Source organism: Ammospiza nelsoni, chromosome 4 (assembly GCF_027579445.1).
Source record: "Ammospiza nelsoni isolate bAmmNel1 chromosome 4, bAmmNel1.pri, whole genome shotgun sequence".
Taxonomy (NCBI): domain Eukaryota; kingdom Metazoa; phylum Chordata; class Aves; order Passeriformes; family Passerellidae; genus Ammospiza; species Ammospiza nelsoni.
In genome coordinates this window covers 6154281-6176190 of record NC_080636.1, presented here as the reverse complement: position 1 = coordinate 6176190, position 21910 = coordinate 6154281, and the positions used below count along the sequence as shown (strand labels likewise).

The 21910-nt window shown below is 45.1% G+C and overlaps 1 protein-coding gene across 1 annotated transcript in view; it reads left to right on the top strand.

The window, feature by feature from the left end:
* Nucleotides 1-21910, top strand: part of ZNF638 (zinc finger protein 638) — a 54555-nt gene that overhangs the window by 19133 nt on the left and 13512 nt on the right. The window contains exons 6-16 of the mRNA XM_059470099.1: nucleotides 845-991; nucleotides 2296-2412; nucleotides 6523-6581; nucleotides 6720-6763; nucleotides 7571-7636; nucleotides 8726-8980; nucleotides 12455-12495; nucleotides 15949-16089; nucleotides 16193-16321; nucleotides 18104-18145; nucleotides 21496-21636. Of these exons, the coding sequence (XP_059326082.1) occupies nucleotides 845-991; nucleotides 2296-2412; nucleotides 6523-6581; nucleotides 6720-6763; nucleotides 7571-7636; nucleotides 8726-8980; nucleotides 12455-12495; nucleotides 15949-16089; nucleotides 16193-16321; nucleotides 18104-18145; nucleotides 21496-21636 (1182 nt within the window). The remainder of the gene's footprint in view (nucleotides 1-844; nucleotides 992-2295; nucleotides 2413-6522; nucleotides 6582-6719; nucleotides 6764-7570; nucleotides 7637-8725; nucleotides 8981-12454; nucleotides 12496-15948; nucleotides 16090-16192; nucleotides 16322-18103; nucleotides 18146-21495; nucleotides 21637-21910) is intronic.

The following is a 21910-nucleotide window of genomic DNA, read 5'->3' as shown; positions in this document are numbered from 1 at the left end:
GTTTGGGAATTCCTGGGGTTTTGGGGGTTATTTGAGAATTCCTGGGGTTTGGGGCAATTCCTGGGGTTTGGGGGTTGTGGGAATTCCTGGGGTTTGTGGGATTTCTGGGGTTTGGGGGGATATTTGGGAATTTCTGGAGTTTGGGAATTCCTGGGGTTTGGGGGATTGTTGGGAATTCTCTGGGTGTTCCATGGGATTGTTGGGAATTCTCTGGGCCTTCCATGGGATTGTTGGGAATTCTCTGGGTGTTCCATGGGGATTGTTGGGATTATTGGGAATGCTCTGGGTGTTCCATGGGATTGTCGGGAATTCTCTGGGTGTTCCATGGGATGGTTGGGAATTCTCTGGGTGTTCCATGGGATGGTTGGGAATTCTCTGGGTGTTCCATGGGATTGTTGGGAATTCTCTGGGTGTTCCATGGGATGGTTGGGAATTCTCTGGGTGTTCCATGGGATTGTTGGGAATTCTCTGGGTGTTCCATGGGATTGTTGGGAATGCTCTGGGTGTTCCATGGGATTGTCGGGAATGCTCTGGGTGTTCCATGGGATTGTCGGGAATTCTCTGGGTGTTCCGTGGATTGTTGGGAATGCTCTGGGTGTTCCATGGGATTTGGGATTGTTGGGAATTCTCTGGGTCTTCCATGGGGATTGTTGGGAATTCTCTGGGTGTTCCATGGGATGGTTGGGAATGCTCTGGGTGTTCCATGAGATTGTTGGGAATTCTCTGGGTGTTCCATGGGATTGTTGGGAATTCTCTGGGTGTTCCATGGGATTGGGGATTGTTGGGAATGCTCTGGGCGTTCCATGGGATTGTTGGGAATGCTGTGGGTGCTGTTGTTTTGCAGCTGCTCAGGGAGGAGCTGCTGAGCTGTGGCACGGTGCTGCAGATCTCGGACCTGCCCGATTCGGGATTTTCCGACCAGGACATCAAGAAGTTGGTGCAGCCCTTCGGGAAGGTCAGCGACCTCATCGTGCTGCGCTCCCGCAACGAGGTCAGCCCCAAAAATGGGATTGGGAGTTGGGGTTGGGAATTGGGGTCAAAATTCCCTGTCTGGGATGGGCTGGGACTGGGGAGTTCAGGGCTGTTCCCACTCAGAGTTCTGGGATTTTATCGATGGGGTTTTTTTTTCCTTCCCTTTTTCCCCCTTCCCATTCCCTTTTTTCTCTCTTTTCCCTTCATCTTTTCTCCATTCTTCCCTCTTTTTTCCTCCCTTCCCCCCCTTTATTTTCCTTCCTTCTCTTCTTTTCTTTTCCCTTTCCCTTTTCCCTTTCCTCCCTTTTTTTAATCTCCTTTTTTGCTTTTCCCTTTCCCTTTTCCTCTGTATTCCCCTTCCCTCTTTTCCTTCCCTTCCCTTCCCTTCCCTTCCCTTCCCTTCCCTTCCCTTCCCTTCCCTTCCCTTCCCTTCCCTTCCCTTCCCTTCCCTTCCCTTCCCTTCCCTTCCCTTCCCTTCCCTTCCCTTCCCTCCCCTTCCCTCCCCTTCCCTCCCCTTTTCCCTTTTCCCCCAATTTTTCTCCCATTTTCCCCCTTCCCTTTTTTCTCTTTCCCCCTTCCCTCTTGTTTCCCTTTGTTCTCCCTTTATTTTCCTTTTCCTTCTTCTTTTTCCTCCCTTTCCCTCCCCTTTTTCCCTTTCTCCCTTCTTTTAATCTCCTTTTTCCCTTTTCCTCTGTATTCCTTCCTTTCCTTTCCTTTCCTTTCCTTTCCTTTCCTTTCCTTTCCTTTCCTTTCCTTTCCTTTCCTTTCCTTTCCTTTCCTTTCCTTTCCTTTCCTTTCCTTTCCTTTCCTTTCCTTTCCTTTCCTTTCCTTTCCTTTCCTTTCCTTTCCTTTTTTCCCTTTGTTCTCCCTTTATTTTCCTTTTTTTCCCATTTTCCCTTCCTTTTACCTTTCTCCCCTTCCTTCCCTCCCCCCCCCCTTTTTCCCCTTTTCCCCCCGCTTTTATTCCCCCTTTTCCCCCTCTTTTATCCCCCCCTTTTTTCCCCTTTTCACCCTTTTTTCCTTTCCCTTCCCCCTTTTTTTCTTTTTGTTTTCCTTTTTGTTTTCTTTTTTCCTCTCCTTTCCCTCCCCTTTTTTCCCCTTTTTCCCCTTCCCTTTCCTCCTTATTCCCTTTCCCTTCTCTCCCTTCCCTTTCCCCTCCACTCTTGGATCCCCCCTGCAATTCCCGATCCCGGCCGGATTTCCCTCCCTCACCTCCCCCTGACCCCAATTCCCCCAGAACCCCCCCCAACCCCCTGGAATTCCAGGAATTTTGGGAATTCTGGGAATTTTGGGAATTCTGGGATATCTCTGTGTTTCCTCCAGGCCTACCTGGAGATGAACTACAAGGAGGCCGTGATCGCCGCCGTCAAGTTTGGGGAGACGGCGCCGGTGCTGCTCAACGGGAAACGGGTGCGGATCAGCGTGGCCGAGAGAGCGCAGGTGGGAACAGCGGGAACGGGACTGGGAACGGGAACGGGAATGGGAACGGGAATGGGAACGGGAACGGGAACGGGAATGGGACTGGGAACTGGAATGGGAATGGGACTGGGAACGGGAACGGGACTGGGAACGGGAATGGGAACGGGACTGGGAATGGGAATGGGAACGGGAATGGGAACGGGAACAGGAATGGGAACGGGAACGGGACTGGGAACGGGAACGGGAACGGGACTGGGAACGGGAATGGGACTGGGAACGGGACTGGGAACGGGACTGGGAACGGGAATTCTGACTGGGAATTGGACTGGGAACAGGAATTCCAGCGGGGAACAGGACTGGGAACGGGAATGGGAATGGGAACAGGAATGGGACTGGGAACGGGACTGGGAATGGGAACGGGAATGGGAACGGGAATGGGACTGGGAACTGGAATGGGACTGGGAACAGGAATTCCAGCGGGAACGGGAATGGGAATGGGAATTCTGACTGGGAATGGGACTGGGAACAGGAATTCCAGCGGGAACGGGACTGGGAACAGGAATGGGAACGGGAACGGGACTGGGAACGGGAATTCTGACTGGGAATGGGACTGGGAACAGGAATGGGACTGGGAATGGGAATTCCAACAGGAATGGGACTGGGAATGGGAATTCTGACTGGGAATTCCAATGGGACTGGAAATTCTGACTGGGAATTGGAATGGGAACGGGAATTCTGACTGGAACTGGGAATTCTGACTGGGAATTGGACTGGGAACGGGAATTCTGACTGAGAATTCCAGGGGGACTGGGAATTCCAGATGGGAATTCTGATTGGGAATGGGAATTCTGACTGGGAATGGGATTGGGAACAGGAATTCTGACTGGGAGTGGGACTGGGAACGGGAATTCTGACTGGGAATTCCAGTGGGACTGGGAATTCTGACTGGAAATTGGACTGGGAACGGGAATTCCAGCGGGAACGGGACTGGGAATGGGAATTCCTACTGGGAATTCCAGTGGGACTGGGAATGGGAATTCTGACTGGGAATTCCAATGGGACTGGGAATTCCAGATGGAAATCCCTACTGGGAATTCCAGTGGGAATTCTGACTGGGAATGGGAATTCTGACTGGGAATTCCAGATGGGAATCCCTACTGGGAATTCCAATGGGAATTCTAACTGGGACTGGGAATTCCAATGGGACTGGGAATTCCAGATGGGAATCCCTACTGGGACTTCCAACAGGAAGTGGACTGGGAATGGGAATTATGACTGGGAATTGGACTGGGAATGGGAATTCCAACAGGAATTCTGACTGGGACTGGGAATTCCGACTGAGAACTCCAATGGGACTGGGAATTCCAATGGGAATTCTGACTGGGAATTCCAACTGGGAATTCCTACTGGGAGAGGGAATTCCAGACAGGAATCCTGACTGGGACTGGGAATTCCAACCAGGAATTCCAACCAGGAATTCCAGTGGGAATTCTGAATGGGAGTGGGAATTCCAGCCTGGAATCCCTACTGGGAGAGGGAATTCTGACTGGGAATTCTGACTGGGAATTCTGACTGGGACTGGGAATTTCAGCCAGGAATTCTACTGGGAATTGCAGCTGGGAGTGACAATTCTAATGGGAATTCTAATAGGAATTCTCACTGGGACAGGGAATTCCAGCTGGGAATTCCTACTGGGACTGGGAATTCCAGTGGGAAATCTGACTGAGAATTCCAGCTGGGAGTGGCAATTCCAACAGGAATTCCAATGGGAATTGTGACCAGGAGCAGGGATTCAACCAGAAATTCCATCCAGGAGAGGGAATTGCTGCCAGGAATTCTGGCTGGGACTGGGAATGGGAATTCCAACTGGGAATTCCAGCCAGGAATTCCTACTGGAATTCTGACTGGGACTGGAAATTCCAGATGGGAATTCTGACTGGGAGAGGGAATTCCAACCAGGAATTCCTACTGGGAATTCCAGCTGGGAGTGGCAATTCCAATGGGAATTCTGACTGGGACTGGGAATTCTGACCAGCAGCAGGAATTCCAACCAGGAATTCCAGCCTGGAGAGGGAATTGCTGCCTTCTGACTGGGAGAGGAGAGAGAATTCCAACTGGGAATTCCAGCCGGGAATTCTGACAGGGAATTCCAGCTGGCAGTGGGAATTCCAGCCATGAATTCCAACCGGGAGTGGGGATTCAGCTGGGAATTCCAACTGGGAATTCCAGCCAGGAATTGCAGTTGGGAGCAAGAATTCCAGCTGGGAATTCCAGCGGGGAATTCCGACCAGGAGAGGGAATTCCAGTTGGGAATTCCAACCAGGAGAGGGAATTCCGACCAGGAGAGAGAATTCCAGTTGGGAATTCCAGCCAGGAATTCCAACTGGGAGAGGGAATTCCAGCTGGGAATTCCAGCCAGAAATTCCGACCAGGAGAGGGAATTCCAGTTGGGAATTCCAGCCGGGAATTCCAACCAGGAGAGGGAATTCCAGTTGGGAATTCCAGCCGGGAATTCCAACCAGGAGAGGAAATTCCAGCTGGGAATTCCAGTTGGGAATTCCAACCAGGAGAGGGAATTCCAGCCGGGAATTCCAGCCATTAATTCCAACCAGGAGAGGAAATTCCAGTTGGGAATTCCAGATGGGAATTCCAACCAGGAGAGGAAATTCCAGTTGGGAATTCCAACCAGGAGAGAGAATTCCAGCCAGGAATTCCGACCAGGAGAGGGAATTCCAGTTGGGAATTCCAGCCGGGAATTCCAACCAGGAGAGAGAATTCCAGCCGGGAATTCCAGCCATTAATTCCAACTGGGAGCGGGAATTCCAGTTGGGAATTCCAACCAGGAGAGGGAATTCCAACCAGGAGAGAGAATTCCAGTTGGGAATTCCAACCAGGAGAGGAAATTCCAGCCGGGAATTCCAACCAGGAGAGAGAATTTCAGCCGGGAATTCCAGCTGGGAATTCCAGCTGGGAATTCCAACCAGGAGAGGGAATTCCAGCCGGGAATTCCAACCAGGAATTCCAACCAGGAGAGAGAATTCCAGTTGGGAATTCCAGCCGGGAATTCCAACCAGGAGAGGAAATTCCAGCTGGGAATTCCAGCCATTAATTCCAACTGGGAGAGGGAATTCCAATTGGGAATTCCGACCAGGAGAGGAAATTCCAGCTGGGAATTCCAACCAGGAAAGGGAATTCCAACCAGGAATTCCAGCCAGGAGAGGGAATTCCAGTTGGGAATTCCAGCCAGGAGAGAGAATTCCAGCCAGGAATTCCAGCCATTAATTCCAACCGGGAGAGGGAATTCCAACCAGAAATTCCAACTGGGAATTCTGACCGGTTCCATCCAGGAGTGGCAACCCCAGCTGGGAATTCCAACCAGAGCTATTAATTAATTACTGCCCTTAATTACTAATGATGATTAACCTTGTTTGTATAGATCTCTGTGTCCGTACACGCAGTTTTTAGGAGAATGAAATTAAAAAAAGAAATAAAAATGAAATTAATAGTTAATAATTAATGATCACGAATAAATGGTTTAATTTATGATTAAAAATAAGTAATAAAAATGAAATAAAAGTGAAATAAGTACTGTTAAAATTAATTAATGTGGTTAGTTATTAATAATTATTTGCTCATTTTATATATATATTTATATATAAAAATATGCACATTTATTAATAAAATCTTACTGAAATTTTAATTAATATTGGATGTCATTCATATTTTGTAACTGCTTAATTAGCATTAATTAATTTAAATTAAGCATCTTATTTAAATGTAATGTCAGTTATTAATAATGAAACTAATATTAATTAATTGTTACAGGTAATGATTAATTATTATTAACCTTGTTATTAAGGCATTTATTGTTCCATAGCCATATTTTTAATAAAATAAAAATTAAATTATCTTAGTCAAAATTAATCAATACTCTGAATTTTTGGTGTTAATTAATTTAATATATTTATATATAAATCTGCATATTTATTAATAAAATCTGAATTGTTTTAATTAACAGCAGTCATAAGTAATATTTTATCATTACTTAATTATCAGTAACTAATTAAAGTTAAGAATCCCATTCATAATTAATACCAATTGTTAATAAATCTTCATTTTTTCCCATTCCAGGCGAAAAAAACGGTGAAAAAACGAGTTCTGAACCCCAAAAAACCTCCAACAAGCACCAAGTAAGACCCTCATTAATTAATTACTGTTAATTACAATAATTGGGAATCCAAGGGCTCAAACTTTCACCTTTAATTGGGAGTTAATGATTAATAATTATTAATTAAATTGATTTTTTGGTGTTTTTTTTATCCTCCCAGGAAAGTCCCGAGCAGCAACACCAAGAGCCCCAAAGTCCTGACAGGTGAGGTTGCTCTTCATTAAGAATTAATTAGTAATTAGTTATTAATTAACTAGCTTAATTAATTGCCTTAATTAATTTTTATTTCATTGTCTTTTAATAGGAAATTAGCTGGTGCCAAATAATTGATTTTATTTTTCATTCCTGAGCTTGTTTAATTATTAATGAATTATTAGTCAACTTAATTAATTAATTAATTATTGGATTAATTAATTAATTGGCTGAATTAACTTTAATTTTATTGGGTTATAATAGGAGATTCTTGGGTTATAAATTAATTGATTTTCATCCATTCCTGAGCTCAGTTTTGAGATTAATTCCAATTTTTGGATTAATTCCAATTTTGGGATTATTTACCCTAAAAAAAAATCTGAATTTCTCCTCCAGAATCCCCAATTTTCTTTCAAAAAAATCCCTCCTTTTTCTCCCCAAATCCAAATCCTTCTAAAATCCATTTTTTTTTCACCTAAAATCCACTTTTTTCACCTAAAATCTTTTTTTTTTCCCCAAAATTTGCCTGGATTTAATTTAAATTTTGGGATGTTTTGCCTCCAAAATCCCACAGAATTAATTAAAATTTTGGGTTTCTTTTACCCCAAAAATCCAATTTTTTTCCCCATAAATTGCCCTGTATTTCATTTAAATTTTGGGGTTTTTCCCCTAAAAAAATAAAATTTTTTCCCCCAAATAATTTGGGTTTTTTGCTCCTATCCCTGGAATTCCTTGGAATTTTCTTGGAATTTTTGGGAATTTGTTCCCTTGGGAAGGAATCACTGATGGGAATTGGGAATTTTGGGGATTTTTTTGCAGGGAAAAAGGAAAAAGTGAAGAAAACAATGGGAGAGAAGAAAGTGAAGAAAGCCTCGAATGTGGAAGGTGAGGGGGAAATGGGGGAAAAATGGGAAAAATTGAGAAAAAATGGGGAAAAATCTTGGGGAAAAATGAGGAAAAAATGGAAAAAATCCCGTGGAAAATGGGAAGAAATGTGGGAAAATGGGGGAAAAAATCTCAGGAAAATGGGAAGAGAAAATAGAAGAAAAAAGCTCAGGGAAAATGGAAAAAAAGCTCTGGAAAATGGGGAAGAAATGGGGAAACAGGAAAAAAAATCTTGGGGGAAAAATGTGGGGAAAAATTGGGAAAATGAGGAAGCGGAATTTGGGAAAATGGGAAAAAATCTTGGGGCAAAATTGGGAAAAAAATGGAAAAAATCCCTTGGGAAAATGGGAAGAAATGTGAGATAAATGGGGGAAAGAACCTTGGGAAAATGGGAAAAATATTGGGGAAATAGAGAAAAAAATTTGGAAAATATCTTGGGAAAATGGGAAGAGAAAATAGCAGAAAAAACTCAGGAAATTGGGGAAAAAAAGCTCTGGAAAATGGGGAAAGAAATGGGGAAAAATTTGGGAAAACTAGAAAATGAAATTTGTGAAAATTGAAAAAAATCTTGGGGAAAAAGGGAAAAAAATCCCTTAGAAAATGGGGAGAAATGGAAAATGAGGGAAAGAACCTTGGGAAAATGGGAAGGAAATGGGAAAAAATTTGGAAAATTGGAAAAAATTGTGGAAAATTGGAAAAAAATGTGGGAAATGGGAAGAGAAAATAGAAGAAACGATCTCAGGGAAAATGGAACAAAAAGCTCTGGAAAATGGGGAAATAAATGGGGGAAATGGGAAAAAGAATGGGGAAACAGGATAAAAATCTTGGAGAAAAAATTGGGAAAAGGAGAAAGTGAAATTTGGGAAAATGGGAAAAGAAAATGGAAAAAACCTTGAGGAGATGGGGGAAAATGGGAGGAAATGGGGAAAAAACTGGAAAACGAGAAAGTGAAATTTTGGAAAATAGGGAAAAATGGAAAATACCCCTTGGGAAAATGGTAAAAAAATTAATAGGATTGCAAAAAAAAAAGGGGGAAAAGGGAAATGAATCCTGTGCAGATCTCGAGGTGCTGCTGTTTCCTCCCCACAGGGAAAGAGGCCGGGGAAGATTCCGGGGCTGCGGCCGAGGAAATTCCGGAATCGGAGCCCTCGGATCCCAACAATGCCAACAATCCCAACAATGCCAACAATCCCAACAATCCCAACAATCCCAACAATCCCAATCCCAACAATCCCAACAATCCCAACAATCCCAATCCCAACAATCCCAACAATCCCAATCCCAAAACCTCCCCGGAGCCAGACAGACCAGGAGACCCCGGGACAGCCGCAGAGGCAGGGCCAGGTAATTCCAGGGAATTCATGGAATTCTCCCTTTGGTAATTCCAGGGAATTCATGGAATTCTCCCTTTGGCAATTCCAGGGAATTCATGGAATTCTCCCTTTGGTAATTCCAGGGAATTCATGGAATTCTCAGTTTGGTAATTCCAGGGAATTCATGGAATTCTCCCTTTGGTAATTCCAGGGAATTCATGGAATTCTCAGTTTGGTAATTCCAGGGAATTCATGGAATTCTCCCTTTGGCAATTCCAGGGAATTAATGGAATTCTCCCTTTGGTAATTCCAGGGAATTCGTGGAATTCTCCCTTTGGTAATTCCAGGGAAAGTTTGGTAATTCCAGGGAATTAATGGAATTCTCCCTTTGGTAATTCCAGGGAATTCATGGAATTCTCCCTTTGGTAATTCCAGGGAATTCATGGAATTCATGGAATTCTCCCTTTGGTAATTCCAGGGAATTCATGGAATTCTCAGTTTGGTAATTCCAGGGAATTCGTGGAATTCTCAGTTTGGTAATTCCAGGGAATTCATGGAATTCATGAAATTCTCCCTTTGGTAATTCCAGAGAATTCATGGAATTCTCCCTTTGGTAATTCCAGGGAATTCATGGAATTCTCCCTTTGGTAATTCCAGGGAATTCATGGAATTCTCCCTTTGGTAATTCCAGAGAATTCATGGAATTCTCCCTTTGGTAATTCCAGGGAATTAATGGAATTCTCCCTTTGGTAATTCCAGGGAATTCGTGGAATTCTCAGTTTGGTAATTCCAGGGAATTCATGGAATTCATGGAATTCTCAGTTTGGTAATTCCAGGGAATTCGTGGAATTCTCCCTTTGGTAATTCCAGGGAATTCATGGAATTCTCAGTTTGGTAATTCCAGGGAATTCATGGAATTTGTGGAATTCTCAGTTTGGTAATTCCAGGGAATTCATGGAATTCATGGAATTCTCCCTTTGGTAATTCCAGGGAATTCATGGAATTCATGGAATTCTCCCTTTGGTAATTCCAGGGAATTCATGGAATTCTCAGTTCGGTAATTCCAGGGAATTCATGGAATTTGTGGAATTCTCAGTTTGGTAATTCCAGGGAATTAATGGAATTTATGGAATTCTCAGTTTGGTAATTCCAGGGAATTCATGGAATTCTCCCTTTGGTAATTCCAGGGAATTCATGGAATTCATGGAATTCTCAGTTCGGTAATTCCAGGGAATTCATGGAATTCGTGGAATTCTCAGTTTGGTAATTCCAGGGAATTAATGGAATTTATGGAATTCTCCCTTTGGTAATTCCAGGGAATTCATGGAATTCTCAGTTTGGTAATTCCAGGGAATTCATGGAATTCATGGAATTCTCAGTTCGGTAATTCCAGGGAATTCATGGAATTCTCAATTTGGTAATTCCAGGGAATTCATGGAATTCTCAGTTTGGTAATTCCAGGGAATTCATGGAATTCTCCCTTTGGCAATTCCAGGGAATTCATGGAATTCTCAGTTCGGTAATTCCAGGGAATTCATGGAATTTGTGGAATTCTCCCTTTGGTAATTCCAGGGAATTAATGGAATTTATGGAATTCTCAGTTTGGTAATTCCAGGGAATTCATGGAATTCTCAGTTTGGTAATTCCAGGGAATTCATGGAATTCTCCCTTTGGTAATTCCAGAGAATTCATGGAATTCTCAGTTTGGTAATTCCAGGGAATTCATGGAATTCTCCCTTTGGTAATTCCAGAGAATTCATGGAATTCTCCCTTTGGTAATTCCAGGGAATTAATGGAATTCTCCCTTTGGTAATTCCAGGGAATTCGTGGAATTCTCAGTTTGGTAATTCCAGGGAATTCATGGAATTCATGGAATTCTCAGTTTGGTAATTCCAGGGAATTCGTGGAATTCTCCCTTTGGTAATTCCAGGGAATTCATGGAATTCTCAGTTTGGTAATTCCAGGGAATTCATGGAATTTGTGGAATTCTCAGTTTGGTAATTCCAGGGAATTCATGGAATTCTCCCTTTGGTAATTCCAGGGAATTCGTGGAATTCTCCCTTTGGTAATTCCAGGGAATTCATGGAATTTGTGGAATTCTCAGTTTGGTAATTCCAGGGAATTCATGGAATTCTCCCTTTGGTAATTCCAGGGAATTCATGGAATTCATGGAATTCTCAGTTTGGTAATTCCAGAGAATTCATGGAATTCATGGAATTCTCAGTTTGGTAATTCCAGAGAATTCATGGAATTGTCCCTTTGGCAATTCCAGGGAATTAATGGAATTCTCAGTTTGGTAATTCCAGGGAATTCGTGGAATTCTCCCTTTGGTAATTCCAGGGAATTCGTGGAATTCTCCCTTTGGTAATTCCATGGAATTCATGGAATTCTCAGTTTGGTAATTCCAGGGAATTCGTGGAATTCTCCCTTTGGTAATTCCAGGGAAAGTTTGGTAATTCCAGGGAATTCATGGAATTCTCCCTTTGGTAATTCCAGGGAATTCATGGAATTTGTTGAATTCTCAGTTTGGTAATTCCAGGGAATTCATGGAATTCATGGAATTCTCAGTTTGGTAATTCCAGGGAATTCATGGAATTTGTGGAATTCTCAGTTTGGTAATTCCAGGGAATTCATGGAATTCATGGAATTCTCAGTTTGGTAATTCCAGGGAATTCGTGGAATTCTCCCTTTGGTAATTCCAGAGAATTCATGGAATTCTCAGTTTGGTAATTCCAGGGAATTAATGGAATTCTCCCTTTGGCAATTCCAGGGAATTAATGGAATTCTCCCTTTGGTAATTCCAGGAAATTCATGGAATTCATGGAATTCTCCCTTTGGTAATTCCAGGGAATTCATGGAATTCTCCCTTTGGCAATTCCAGGGAATTCATGGAATTCATGGAATTCTCAGTTTGGTAATTCCAGGGAATTCATGGAATTTGTGGAATTCTCAGTTTGGTAATTCCAGGGAATTCATGGAATTCTCAGTTTGGTAATTCCAGAGAATTCATGGAATTCTCAGTTTGGTAATTCCAGGGAATTCATGGAATTTGTGGAATTCTCAGTTTGGTAATTCCAGGGAATTCATGGAATTCTCAGTTTGGTAATTCCAGAGAATTCATGGAATTCTCAGTTTGGGAATTCCAGGGAATTCGTGGAATTCTCCCTTTGGTAATTCCAGGGAATTCGTGGAATTCTCCCTTTGGTAATTCCAGGGAATTCATGGAATTCTCAGTTTGGTAATTCCAGGGAATTCATGGAATTCATGGAATTCTCAGTTTGGTAATTCCAGGGAATTCATGGAATTCTCCCTTTGGTAATTCCAGGGAATTCGTGGAATTCTCAGTTTGGTAATTGAGGGAATTCTTGGAATTCTCCATTTGGGGTTGTTCCGGGATTTTTGTGGGGCTGGGGGAAAAATAATGGGAAAAGTCCTTGGGGAATTGGGATTAAAAGGGAATTTGGGAATTCTGTGGGATTGAGCTGCTCCTTTTCCCCATTTCCAGAGCCTGCGGTGAGCGAGGAACCCACGGATCCCGGCGGGAAGGTCAGCGGGGTTTGGGAATTGGGGCATTTGGGGGATTTTAGGGGTTTGGAAAATGTGGGAGTTGTGGGATTGTGGGAATTTTAGGGGTTTGGGAGTTGTGGGATTTGGGGAATTTTAGGGATTTGGGGGATTTTAGGGGTTTGGGAATTGGGGCATTTGGGGAGTTTTAGGGGTTTGGGAAATGTGGGAATTGTGGGATTGTGGGAATTTTAGGGAATTGGGGGATTTGGGGGATTTTAGGGGTTTGGGAAATGTGGGAATTGTGGGATTGTGGGAATTTTAGGGAATTGGGGATTGTGGGAATTTTAGGGGTTTGGGAGTTGTGGGATTGTGGGAATTTTAGGGGTTTGGGAATTGGGGGATTTGGGGAATTTTAGGGGTTTGGGAATTGGGGGATTTAGGGGATTTTAGGGGTTTGGGAATTGTGGGATTGTGGGAATTTTAGGGAATTGGGGATTGTGGGAATTTTAGGGGTTTGGGAGTTGTGGGATTGTGGGAATTTTAGGGGTTTGGGAATTGGGGGATTTAGGGGATTTTAGGGGTTTGGGAATTGTGGGATTGTGGGAATTTTAGGCGTTTGGGAATTGGGGCATTTGGGGGATTTTAGGGGTTTGGGAAATGTGGGATTGTGGGGTTGTGGGAATTTTAGGGAATTGGGGGATTTGGGGGATTTTAGGGGGTTGGGAAATGTGGGAATTGTGGGATTGTGGGGATTTTAGGGAATTGGGGGATTTGGGAGATTTTAGGGGTTTGGGAAATGTGGGAGTTGTGGGATTGTGGGAGTTTTAGGGGTTTGGGAGTTGTGGGATTGTGGGAATTTTAGGGGTTTGGGAATTGGGGGATTTGGGGGATTTTAGGGGTTTGGGAGTTGTGGGATTGTGGGGATTTGGGAGAATGGGGAAAGGTGGAGATTGAGGGAATTGTGGGAATTCTAGGAATTTTAGGGCTTTGGGAACTGTGGGAATTTTTAGAATTGTAGGAATGTGTGAATATGGGAATTGAGGAATTCTGAGGATTTGGGAATTGGGAGAACTGTGGGAATTTCAGAATTCTAGAAGTTTTAGGGAATTGGAGAATTGTAGGAATTGTGGGAATTTGGGAATTGTGGAGATTGAGGGAATTGTGGGGACTTGGGAATTCTGGGAACACTGGGAATTTCCCTGCTTTCCCAAGGATTCCCAGCAATCCCAACCTCCAACCCCTTTGGCCTCGGTTCCATCCCAATCCCAAACCCCAGAACCTCCCTTTGGGATGGGAACGGAGAGCTCTGGGATTGGGGTTGGGATTGGGATTCCCTTCGGGATGGGAACAGGATTGAAATTCCCTTTGGGATGGGAACAGAGAGCTCTGGGATTGGGACTGAAATTCCCATTGGGATGGGAACAGGAGTTCTGGGATTGGGATGGGAATTTCCTTTGGGGTGGGAACAGTGAGCTCTGGGATTGGGATTGGGATTCCCTTTGGGATAGGAACGAGATCAAAATTCCCCTTTGGATGGGAATGGGAGCTCTGGGATCGGGATTGGGATTGGAATTCTTTTTGGGATAGGAACAGGGTTAAAATTCCCTTTTGGATGGGAGCAGTGAGCTTTGGGATTGGGATTGGAATTCCCTTTGGGACAGGATTGGGATTGGAATTCCCTTTGGGATGGGAATGGGAGCTCTGAGATCAGAATTCCCTTTGGGATGGAATGGGAGCTCTGGGATTAGGATTGGAATTCTCTTTGGGATGGGAACAGTGACATTCTGGACTGGGATTGGGATTGGGATTGGAATTGGAATTCCCATTGAGATGGGAACAGTGAGCTCTGGGATCAGGATTGGGACTGAAATTCCCTTTGGGATGGGAATGGGAGCTTTGGGATCGAGTTTGGGATCAGGATTGAAATTCCCTTTGGGATAGGAACGGCCAACTGTGGGATTAGGATTGGGATCAGGGTTAAAATTCCCTTTGGGATGTGAACAGGAGCATTGGGATTGGAATTCCCTTTGGGATGGGAACAGCGAGCTCTGGGATTGGGTTTGAAATTCCCTTTGGGGTGGGAACAGGAGCTGTGGGATCAGGAGTGAAATTTCCTTTGGGATGGGAACAGCAAAGTGTGGGATTGGGATTGGGATTGGGATTGGGATTCCCTTTGAGACGGGAACAGTGAGCTCTGGGATTGGAATTGGGATTGAAATTGCCTTTGGGATGGGAATGAGATCTCTGATTGGGATTGGGAATTTCCTTTGGGATGGGAACAGTGGGAACAGTGAGCTCTGGGATCACAATTGGGATTGGGACTGAAATTCCCTTTGGGATGGGAACAGCGAGCTCTGGGCTGTGGGATTGGGATCAGGATTCAGATTCCCTTTGGGATGGGAATGAGAACTCTGGGATCGGCATTGAAATTCCCTTTAGGATGGGAACAGTGAGGATTGGGATTGAAATTTAAATTCCCTTTGGGATGGGAACGGCGAGTTTTGGGATCAGGATTGGGATTCCCTTTGGGATGGGAATGGGAGCTTTGGGTTTGGGATTGGGAATTCCCTTTGGGATGGGAACAGGAGTATTGGGATGGGGATTCCCTTTGGGATGGGAACAGGAACTGTGGGATTGGGATGGGGATGGGGCTGTAATTCCCTGACCCCACAGGAGGATGAGGATCCCGAGCAGTGCTGTGTGCTGCTGGTGTCCAACCCGCCGGGATTGGGATGGGGATGGGGATTCCCTTTGGGATGGGAGCTATGGGATCAGGATTGGGATTGGGATGGGAACAGCAGCTGTGGGATCAGGACTGGGATCAGATGGGGCTGTATTTCTCTGACCCCACAGGATGATGACCCTGAGCAGTGCTGTGTGCTGCTGGTGTCCAACTTGCCACGATGGGGATTGGGATTGGGATCAGGATGGGGATGGGGATGGGGATTGGGATCAGGATTGGGATCGGGATCAGGATGGGGATGGGGATGGGGATTGGGATCAGGATTGGGATCGGGATCAGGATGGGGATGGGGATGGGGATTGGGATCAGGATGGGGCTGTAATTCCCTGACCCCATAGGATGATGATGACCCCCAGCAGTGCTGTGTGCTGCTGGTGTCCAACCTGCCGGGATTGGGATTGGGATTGGGATTGGGATTGGGATTGGGATGGGGATGGGGTTTGGGATCGGGATCAGGATTGGGATTGGGATCAGGAATTCCATGACCCCACACGATGATGACCCCGAGCAGTGCTGTGTGCTGCTGGTGTCCAACCTGCCGGGATTGGGATGGGGATCAGGATCAGGATTGGGATCAGGATCAGGATTGGGATCAGGAATTCCATGACCCCACACGACGATGACCCCGAGCAGTGCTGCGTGCTGCTGGTGTCCAACCTGCCGGGATTGGGATGGGGATTGGGATGGGGATCGGGATCAGGACTGGGATCAGGATCAGGATTGGGATCAGGAATTCCGTGACCCCACAGGAGGACGCTGACCCCGAGCAGTGCTGCGTGCTCCTGGTGTCCAACCTGCCACCCAAGGGTTACTCCCCAGAGGAAATCTCCAACCTGGCCAAGCCCTTCGGGGGCCTGCGGGACCTGCTCATCCTCTCCTCCCACAAAAAGGTATGGCCTGCCTGGGAACGCCGGGAAACGAGAGCCCTTGGGAATTTGGGGAACGTTTGGGGGAATTTGGGGCATTTTTGGGAGCTGTGGATGTGTTTGCCAGGCGTACCTGGAGATCCCCCGCCGAGCCGCGGAGTCCATGGTGAAGTTCTACGGCTGCTTCCCCATGTGCCTGGGCGGGAGCCAGCTCCGCATCCGGCACGAGCCCCGGCACCCGTCCCTGCAGGATGAGGTGGGGAAACGGCAATCCCAAAACATGGGGGATTTGGAGATTGAGGGGATTTGGGAATTTGGGGAATTGGAGGAGTTGGGAACTTGCAGGATTGTGTTGGGAATTTTGGGAGTTTGGTGATTGTGAGGAATTTGGGGATTGAGTGGATTGAGTGAAGTGTGAGATTGAGAGAAGTTGGGGGATTGGAGGAATTTGGGAATTGTGAGGTTGGGAGAAGTTGGGGAATTGTGGGGATTTGAGAATTGTGGGATTGAGGGGAATTGGGGAATTTGGGGAATTGGAGGAGTTGGGAACTTGCAGGATTGTGTTGGGAATTTTGGGAGTTTGGTGATTGTGAGGAATTTGGGGATTGAGTGGATTGAGTGAAGTGTGGGATTGAGAGAAGTTTGGGGATTGGGGGGAATTTGGGAATTGTGAGGTTGGGAGAAGTTGGGGAATTTTGGGGATTTGAGAATTGTGGGATTGAGGGGAATTGGGGAATTTGGGGATTGAGGGGAATTGAGGGAAGTTGAGCACTTTGGGAATTGAGGGAGTTGTGGGGATGTGGGAATTTGGGAATTGTGAGGTTGGGAGAAGTTGGGGAATTTTGGTGATTTGAGAATTGTGGGATTGAGGGGAATTGGGGAATTTGGGGATTGAGGGGAATTGAGGGAAGTTGAGCACTTTGGGAATTGAGGGAGTTGTGGGGATGTGGGAATTTGGGAATTGGGAGATTGGGGGAAGTTGGGGAATTTGGGAGATTGGGGGAATTTTAGGAGTTGGGGGAAGTTGGGAATTTTGGGAATTTGGTGATTGTGGGGAATTGCAAGAATTTGGGGGATTGGGGGAGTTGGGAATTTGGGGGATTGTGAGGATTTGGGAATTGTGAGGATTGAGGGAAATTGGGGAATTGAGGGGAATTGGGGGAAGTTGAGCACTTTGGGAATTGAGGGACTTGTGGGGATTTAGGAGTTGGGGGAATTTGGGAATTGAGAGATTGGGGGAAGTTGGGAAATTTTGGGATTGTGGGAATTGGGGGAGTTGGAAATTTGGGCGACTGTGGGGATTTTAGGAATTTGGGGAATTGTGGGAATTTAGGAATTTTAGGGATTATGGGATTGAGGGAAGTTGAGCATTTTGGGGATTGGGGGAATTGTGGGAACTGTGAGAATTGCAGGATTGAGGGAAGTTGGGGAATTGGGGGAAATTGGGGATTTTGGGGGATTGAGGGAAATTGGGGAATTGTGGGAAGTTGGTGAATTTGGGAATTGTGGGGATGTGGGGAATTTTGGTAGTTGGGGACATTGTGGGAAGTTGGGAATTTCGGTAATTTGGGGATTGTGGGGATTTTAGGGATTGTGGGATTGAGGGAAGTTGAGCAATTTGGGGATTTGGGGAATCTGGGAATTGTGGGTTTGGGGAAAATTGGGAATTAAGAGGATTTGGAAATTGTGGGAATTTTAGGACTTTGGGGAATTCGGGTTTTGTGAGATTGGGGGAAGTTGGGGAATTTGGGGAATTTAGCAATTATGGCAATTGTAAGAATTGGGGGTTTGTGGGAATTGGAGGAATTGTGGGAGAAACTCTGGGAAAAAAATTCCCAATTTTCTGCTTCAAGCAAGATTTTAGTATTTAAATGGAATTTAAATAGAGTTTTTAGCACTTCCTGGAGTTTAAAACAAGAGATTTTTCCCTAGGAAAATTTTGGTTTTTGACATGATGAACACTTTAATGATGATTAATTATTGATCAATTATCAATTATTATTAACTAAACTCCAAACCCTTTTTTTTCTCCCTAAAGGAAGCCATTTTCATCTCTCTCATCAAGGAGTCTGATCCCAAGGTGGGTTTTCCCTCATTATCCCCAATTTTTCTCCTCATTATCCCAAATTTTTCTCCTCATTATCCAAATTTTTCTCCTCATTATCCCAAATTTTTCTCCTCATTATCCCAATTTTCTTGGGAGTTTCATTAATTGGGAGCTGGGAGTGCTCATTCCTGAGCATTTCAGATTGGGATAAATCCCATTTTATCCCTGGAATGGGACTATTTGGGATTTCTGGAATCTTCCAGGCCCTTTGATCCTTTCAGAATTCCAGGATTAATTCCAGGATTCTCCTCAGGTGCCTCGGGGGTTTTCTCCCTGAAAAAAAAGTGTTGGAAAGTTCAAAATGGGAATGGGGAGTTTATCTCAATTCCAGCTCAAAATTCCATTCTTTTATAGATGGAGAGATGTTTTTTTTCCCTTCCCCCCCCCTATTTTCTCTTTCTTTTTTCTCTTCATTTTTCCCCCTAATTTCCCCTTCCCCTCCCTTTTTTCCCCTCTTTTTTCCCTTCCTTTTAATTTCTCCCTTTTCCTCCCTTTATTCCCTTTCCCCCATTTTCTGTCATCTCCCCCCCACACTTTTCCCCTTCCTTTTTCCCATTTTTTCACTTTTCCCCCTTTCCCTATTCTTTCCTTCTTCCCTTTTTGCCCCTTTATTCCCATTTTTTTCCTTTTTCTCCCTTTTTTCCCTTCCCCTCCCCTTTTTTCCCCCTTTTTCCCATTTTCCCCCTTCCTCCCTCTTCTTTTCTCTTCTCTTCTCTTCTCTTCTCTTCTCTTCTCTTCTCTTCTCTTCTCTTCTCTTCTCTTCTCTTCTCTTCTCTTCTCTTCTCTTCTCTTCTCTTCTCTTCTCTTCTCTTCTCTTCTCTTCTCTTCTCTTTCCCTTTTCCCTTTTCCCTTTTCCCTTCCCAATCCTTTTCCCTGTTTTTTTCTCCTTCCTTTTCCCCTGTCCTTTTCCTCTTTTCCCCCTTTTTTTCTGCTTCCCTTTTCCCCTCTTGCTCCTTTCCCCCTTTCCTTTCCCCCTTCCCCCCCTTATTTCCTCTTCCTTTTTTCCCTCTTTCTCCCTTTATTCCATTTCCCCTTCTTTCCCCTTTTTTCCCCCTTCCTTTTTTCCCTTTTTCCATTTTCCCCTTCCCATTTCCCTCTTTCCCTGCTTTCTTCCATTTCCCTCTTTTTCCCCTTTTTCCTCCTTCCTTTTTTCCTTCTTTGCCCTTTTTCCCCTTCCCTTTCCCCACTTAATTTTCTTTCCTTTTTCCCTCTTTGCCCTCCTTTGTTCAATTTTCTCCTTTTCTCCCTTCCCCCTTCTTCTCCCTTTTTCCCCCCTTTTCCCCTTTTTCCCCCCTTCCCTTTTCCTCTTTTCTCCCTTATTTTCCCTTCTCTTTTTCCCTCTTTCCTCTCTCTTTGTTTCATTTCCCCCTCTTTTCCCTTTCCTCCTTTCCCCCCTTCTTTCCCCTTTTTCCCCTTCCCTTTTCCTCTTCCCCCTTCATTTTATTCCCTCTTTTCCCCTCTTTATCCCCCTTTGTTCCATTTTCTCCTTTTCTCCCTTCCCCCCTCCTCCCCCCTTTTTTCTCCTTCATTTTTTCTCTTTTTTCCCCTTTTTCTTCCATTTTCCCCCTTTTCCCCCTTCCCTTTTCTCCATTACTTCTCCTTCTTTTTTTTCCTTTTTCCCCTCTTTGTTCCATTTCCCTCTCTTTTCCCTTTCCTCCTTTCTCCCATTTTTTCCCTTCTTTGTTCCCTTCTTTCCCTTTTTTCCCTTCCCTTTCCTCTTTTCCCCCCTTTATTTTCTCCCCTTTTTATCCCTTTTTCCTCTCTTTGTTCCCTTCCCCCTCTTCCCCCTTTTTCTCCTTCCTTTTCCCCCTTTTCCCCTTTTTCCCCTTCCCTTTTCCTCTTTTCCCTGTCATTTTATTCCCCCTTTTTCCCTCTTTACCCCCTTTATTCCATTTTCTCCTTTCCCCTTTTTTTCCCCCTTTTTTCCCTCTTTTTCCCCCTTTCCCCCTCTTTTCCTCCATTTTCCTCGCTTCCCTTTTCCCTATTTTCCCTTTTCCTCTTTTTCCCTTATTTCCCCTTCCTTTTTCCCCTCTTCCCCTCTTTGTTCCCCCTATTTTCCCTTTCCTCCTTCCCCCCTTTTCTCCTTCTTTGTTCCCTTCTTTCCCCTTTTTCTCTTCCCTTTCCTCTTTTCTCCCCTTCATTTTGTCCCTTTTTTTCCCTCTTTGCCCCCATTTGTTGAATTTTCTCCTTTTCTCCCTTTCCCCTCTCTTCCCCTTTTTTTCTCCTTCCTTTCCCCCCTTTTCCCCCTCTTTCTCCTCTTTGTTCATTTTTCACCTTTTCTCCTTCCTTTTTCCTTCTTTCCCTTTTTTCCCCTTCCCTTTTCCTCTTTTCTCCCTTCTTTCCCCTTTCCTCCTTTCTCCCCTTCTTCTTCCTTTTTCCATTCTTTCCCCTTTTCCCCCTTCCTTTTTCCTCTTTTCCCCCTTCATTTTATCCCCTCTTTTTCCCTCTTTATCCCCCTTTTTTCCATTTTCTCCTTTTCTCCCTTCCCCCATCTTGCCCCCTTTTTTCTGCTTTCTTCCCTTTTTTCTTCCCTATTTTTCCCCTTTCTTTTCCTGTTTTTCCCCCTTTCCCCCCCTTTCCCCACTTTTTTCTCTTTTCTCCCCCTTTTTTTCTCCTTCCTTTTTTCCCCTCTTTCCCCTCCTTCCCCTCTTTGTTCTATTTCCCCCTTTTCTCCTTCCTTTTCCCCTACTTTCCCTTTCTCCTCTTCCCTTTTCCTCTTTTCCTCACTTCACTGTATTCCCTCTTTTTCCCCTTTTCTCCTTTCCCCTTCACCCTTTTTTCTCCTTTTTTCTTCCCTTTTCCCCCATTTTTTTTTGCTTTTTTCCCTCCCCCTCCCTTTTTTTTGCTTTTCCCCCCTTTTCCCCTTCCCTTCCTCCCCCTTTCCCCCCTTTTCCTCCTTTTTCCCTTTCTTTTCCTTTCCCCCCCCTTTTTCTTTTCCCTTTTTTTCCCTTTTTCCCTTCCCCTCCATTTTTCCCCTTCCCCCCCTTTTCCTCCTTCCCCTCCTTTTTCTCTTTTCCCTTTTATCCCCTTTTTCCCCCCCTCATTTTTTCCCTTTCTTTCCCATTTCCCCCCTTTTTCCCTCTTTTTCTATTCCTTTTTTTTCCCTTCCCCCCATTTTTCCTCTTCCCCCCCCTTTTCCTCCTTCCCCTCCTTTTTCTCTTTTCCCTTTTATCCCCTTTTTCCCCCCCTCATTTTTTCCCTTTCTTTCCCATTTCCCCCCTTTTTTTTTTTTGCTTTTTCTCCCTTTTTCTCCCTTTTCCCCTCATTTTTCCCCTCATTTTTCCCCTTTCTTTCCCCATCACCCACGGCTGCTCTCCCTGCAGGTGGACACCTCCTGTCTGCGCTCTCACCTGGTGCACCTGGGGAACCTCCCGGCCGAGGGTTACCGGGAGCTGGAGCTGGTGTGCGCGGGGCTGCGCTTCGGCAAGGTGGAGCACTACGCCGTGCTCAGCAACCGGCACCGGGTAAAACTGGGGAAAACGGGGGAAAAATGGGGTTTTATTGGGAAATTTTGGGGGATTTTTGGCAGAGGGGTTCCAGGAATTGGAGCTGGTGTGTGCGGGGCTGCGCTTCGGCAAGGTGGAGCACTGTGCTGTGCTCAGCAACCGGCACCGGGTAAAACTGGGGAAAAATGCGGGGGAAAATGGGGTTTTATTGGGAAATTTTGGGGGATTTTTGGATGAGGGGTTCTGGGAAGTGGAGCTGCTCTGTGCCCCGTTGTACTTGGCAAGCTGAAGC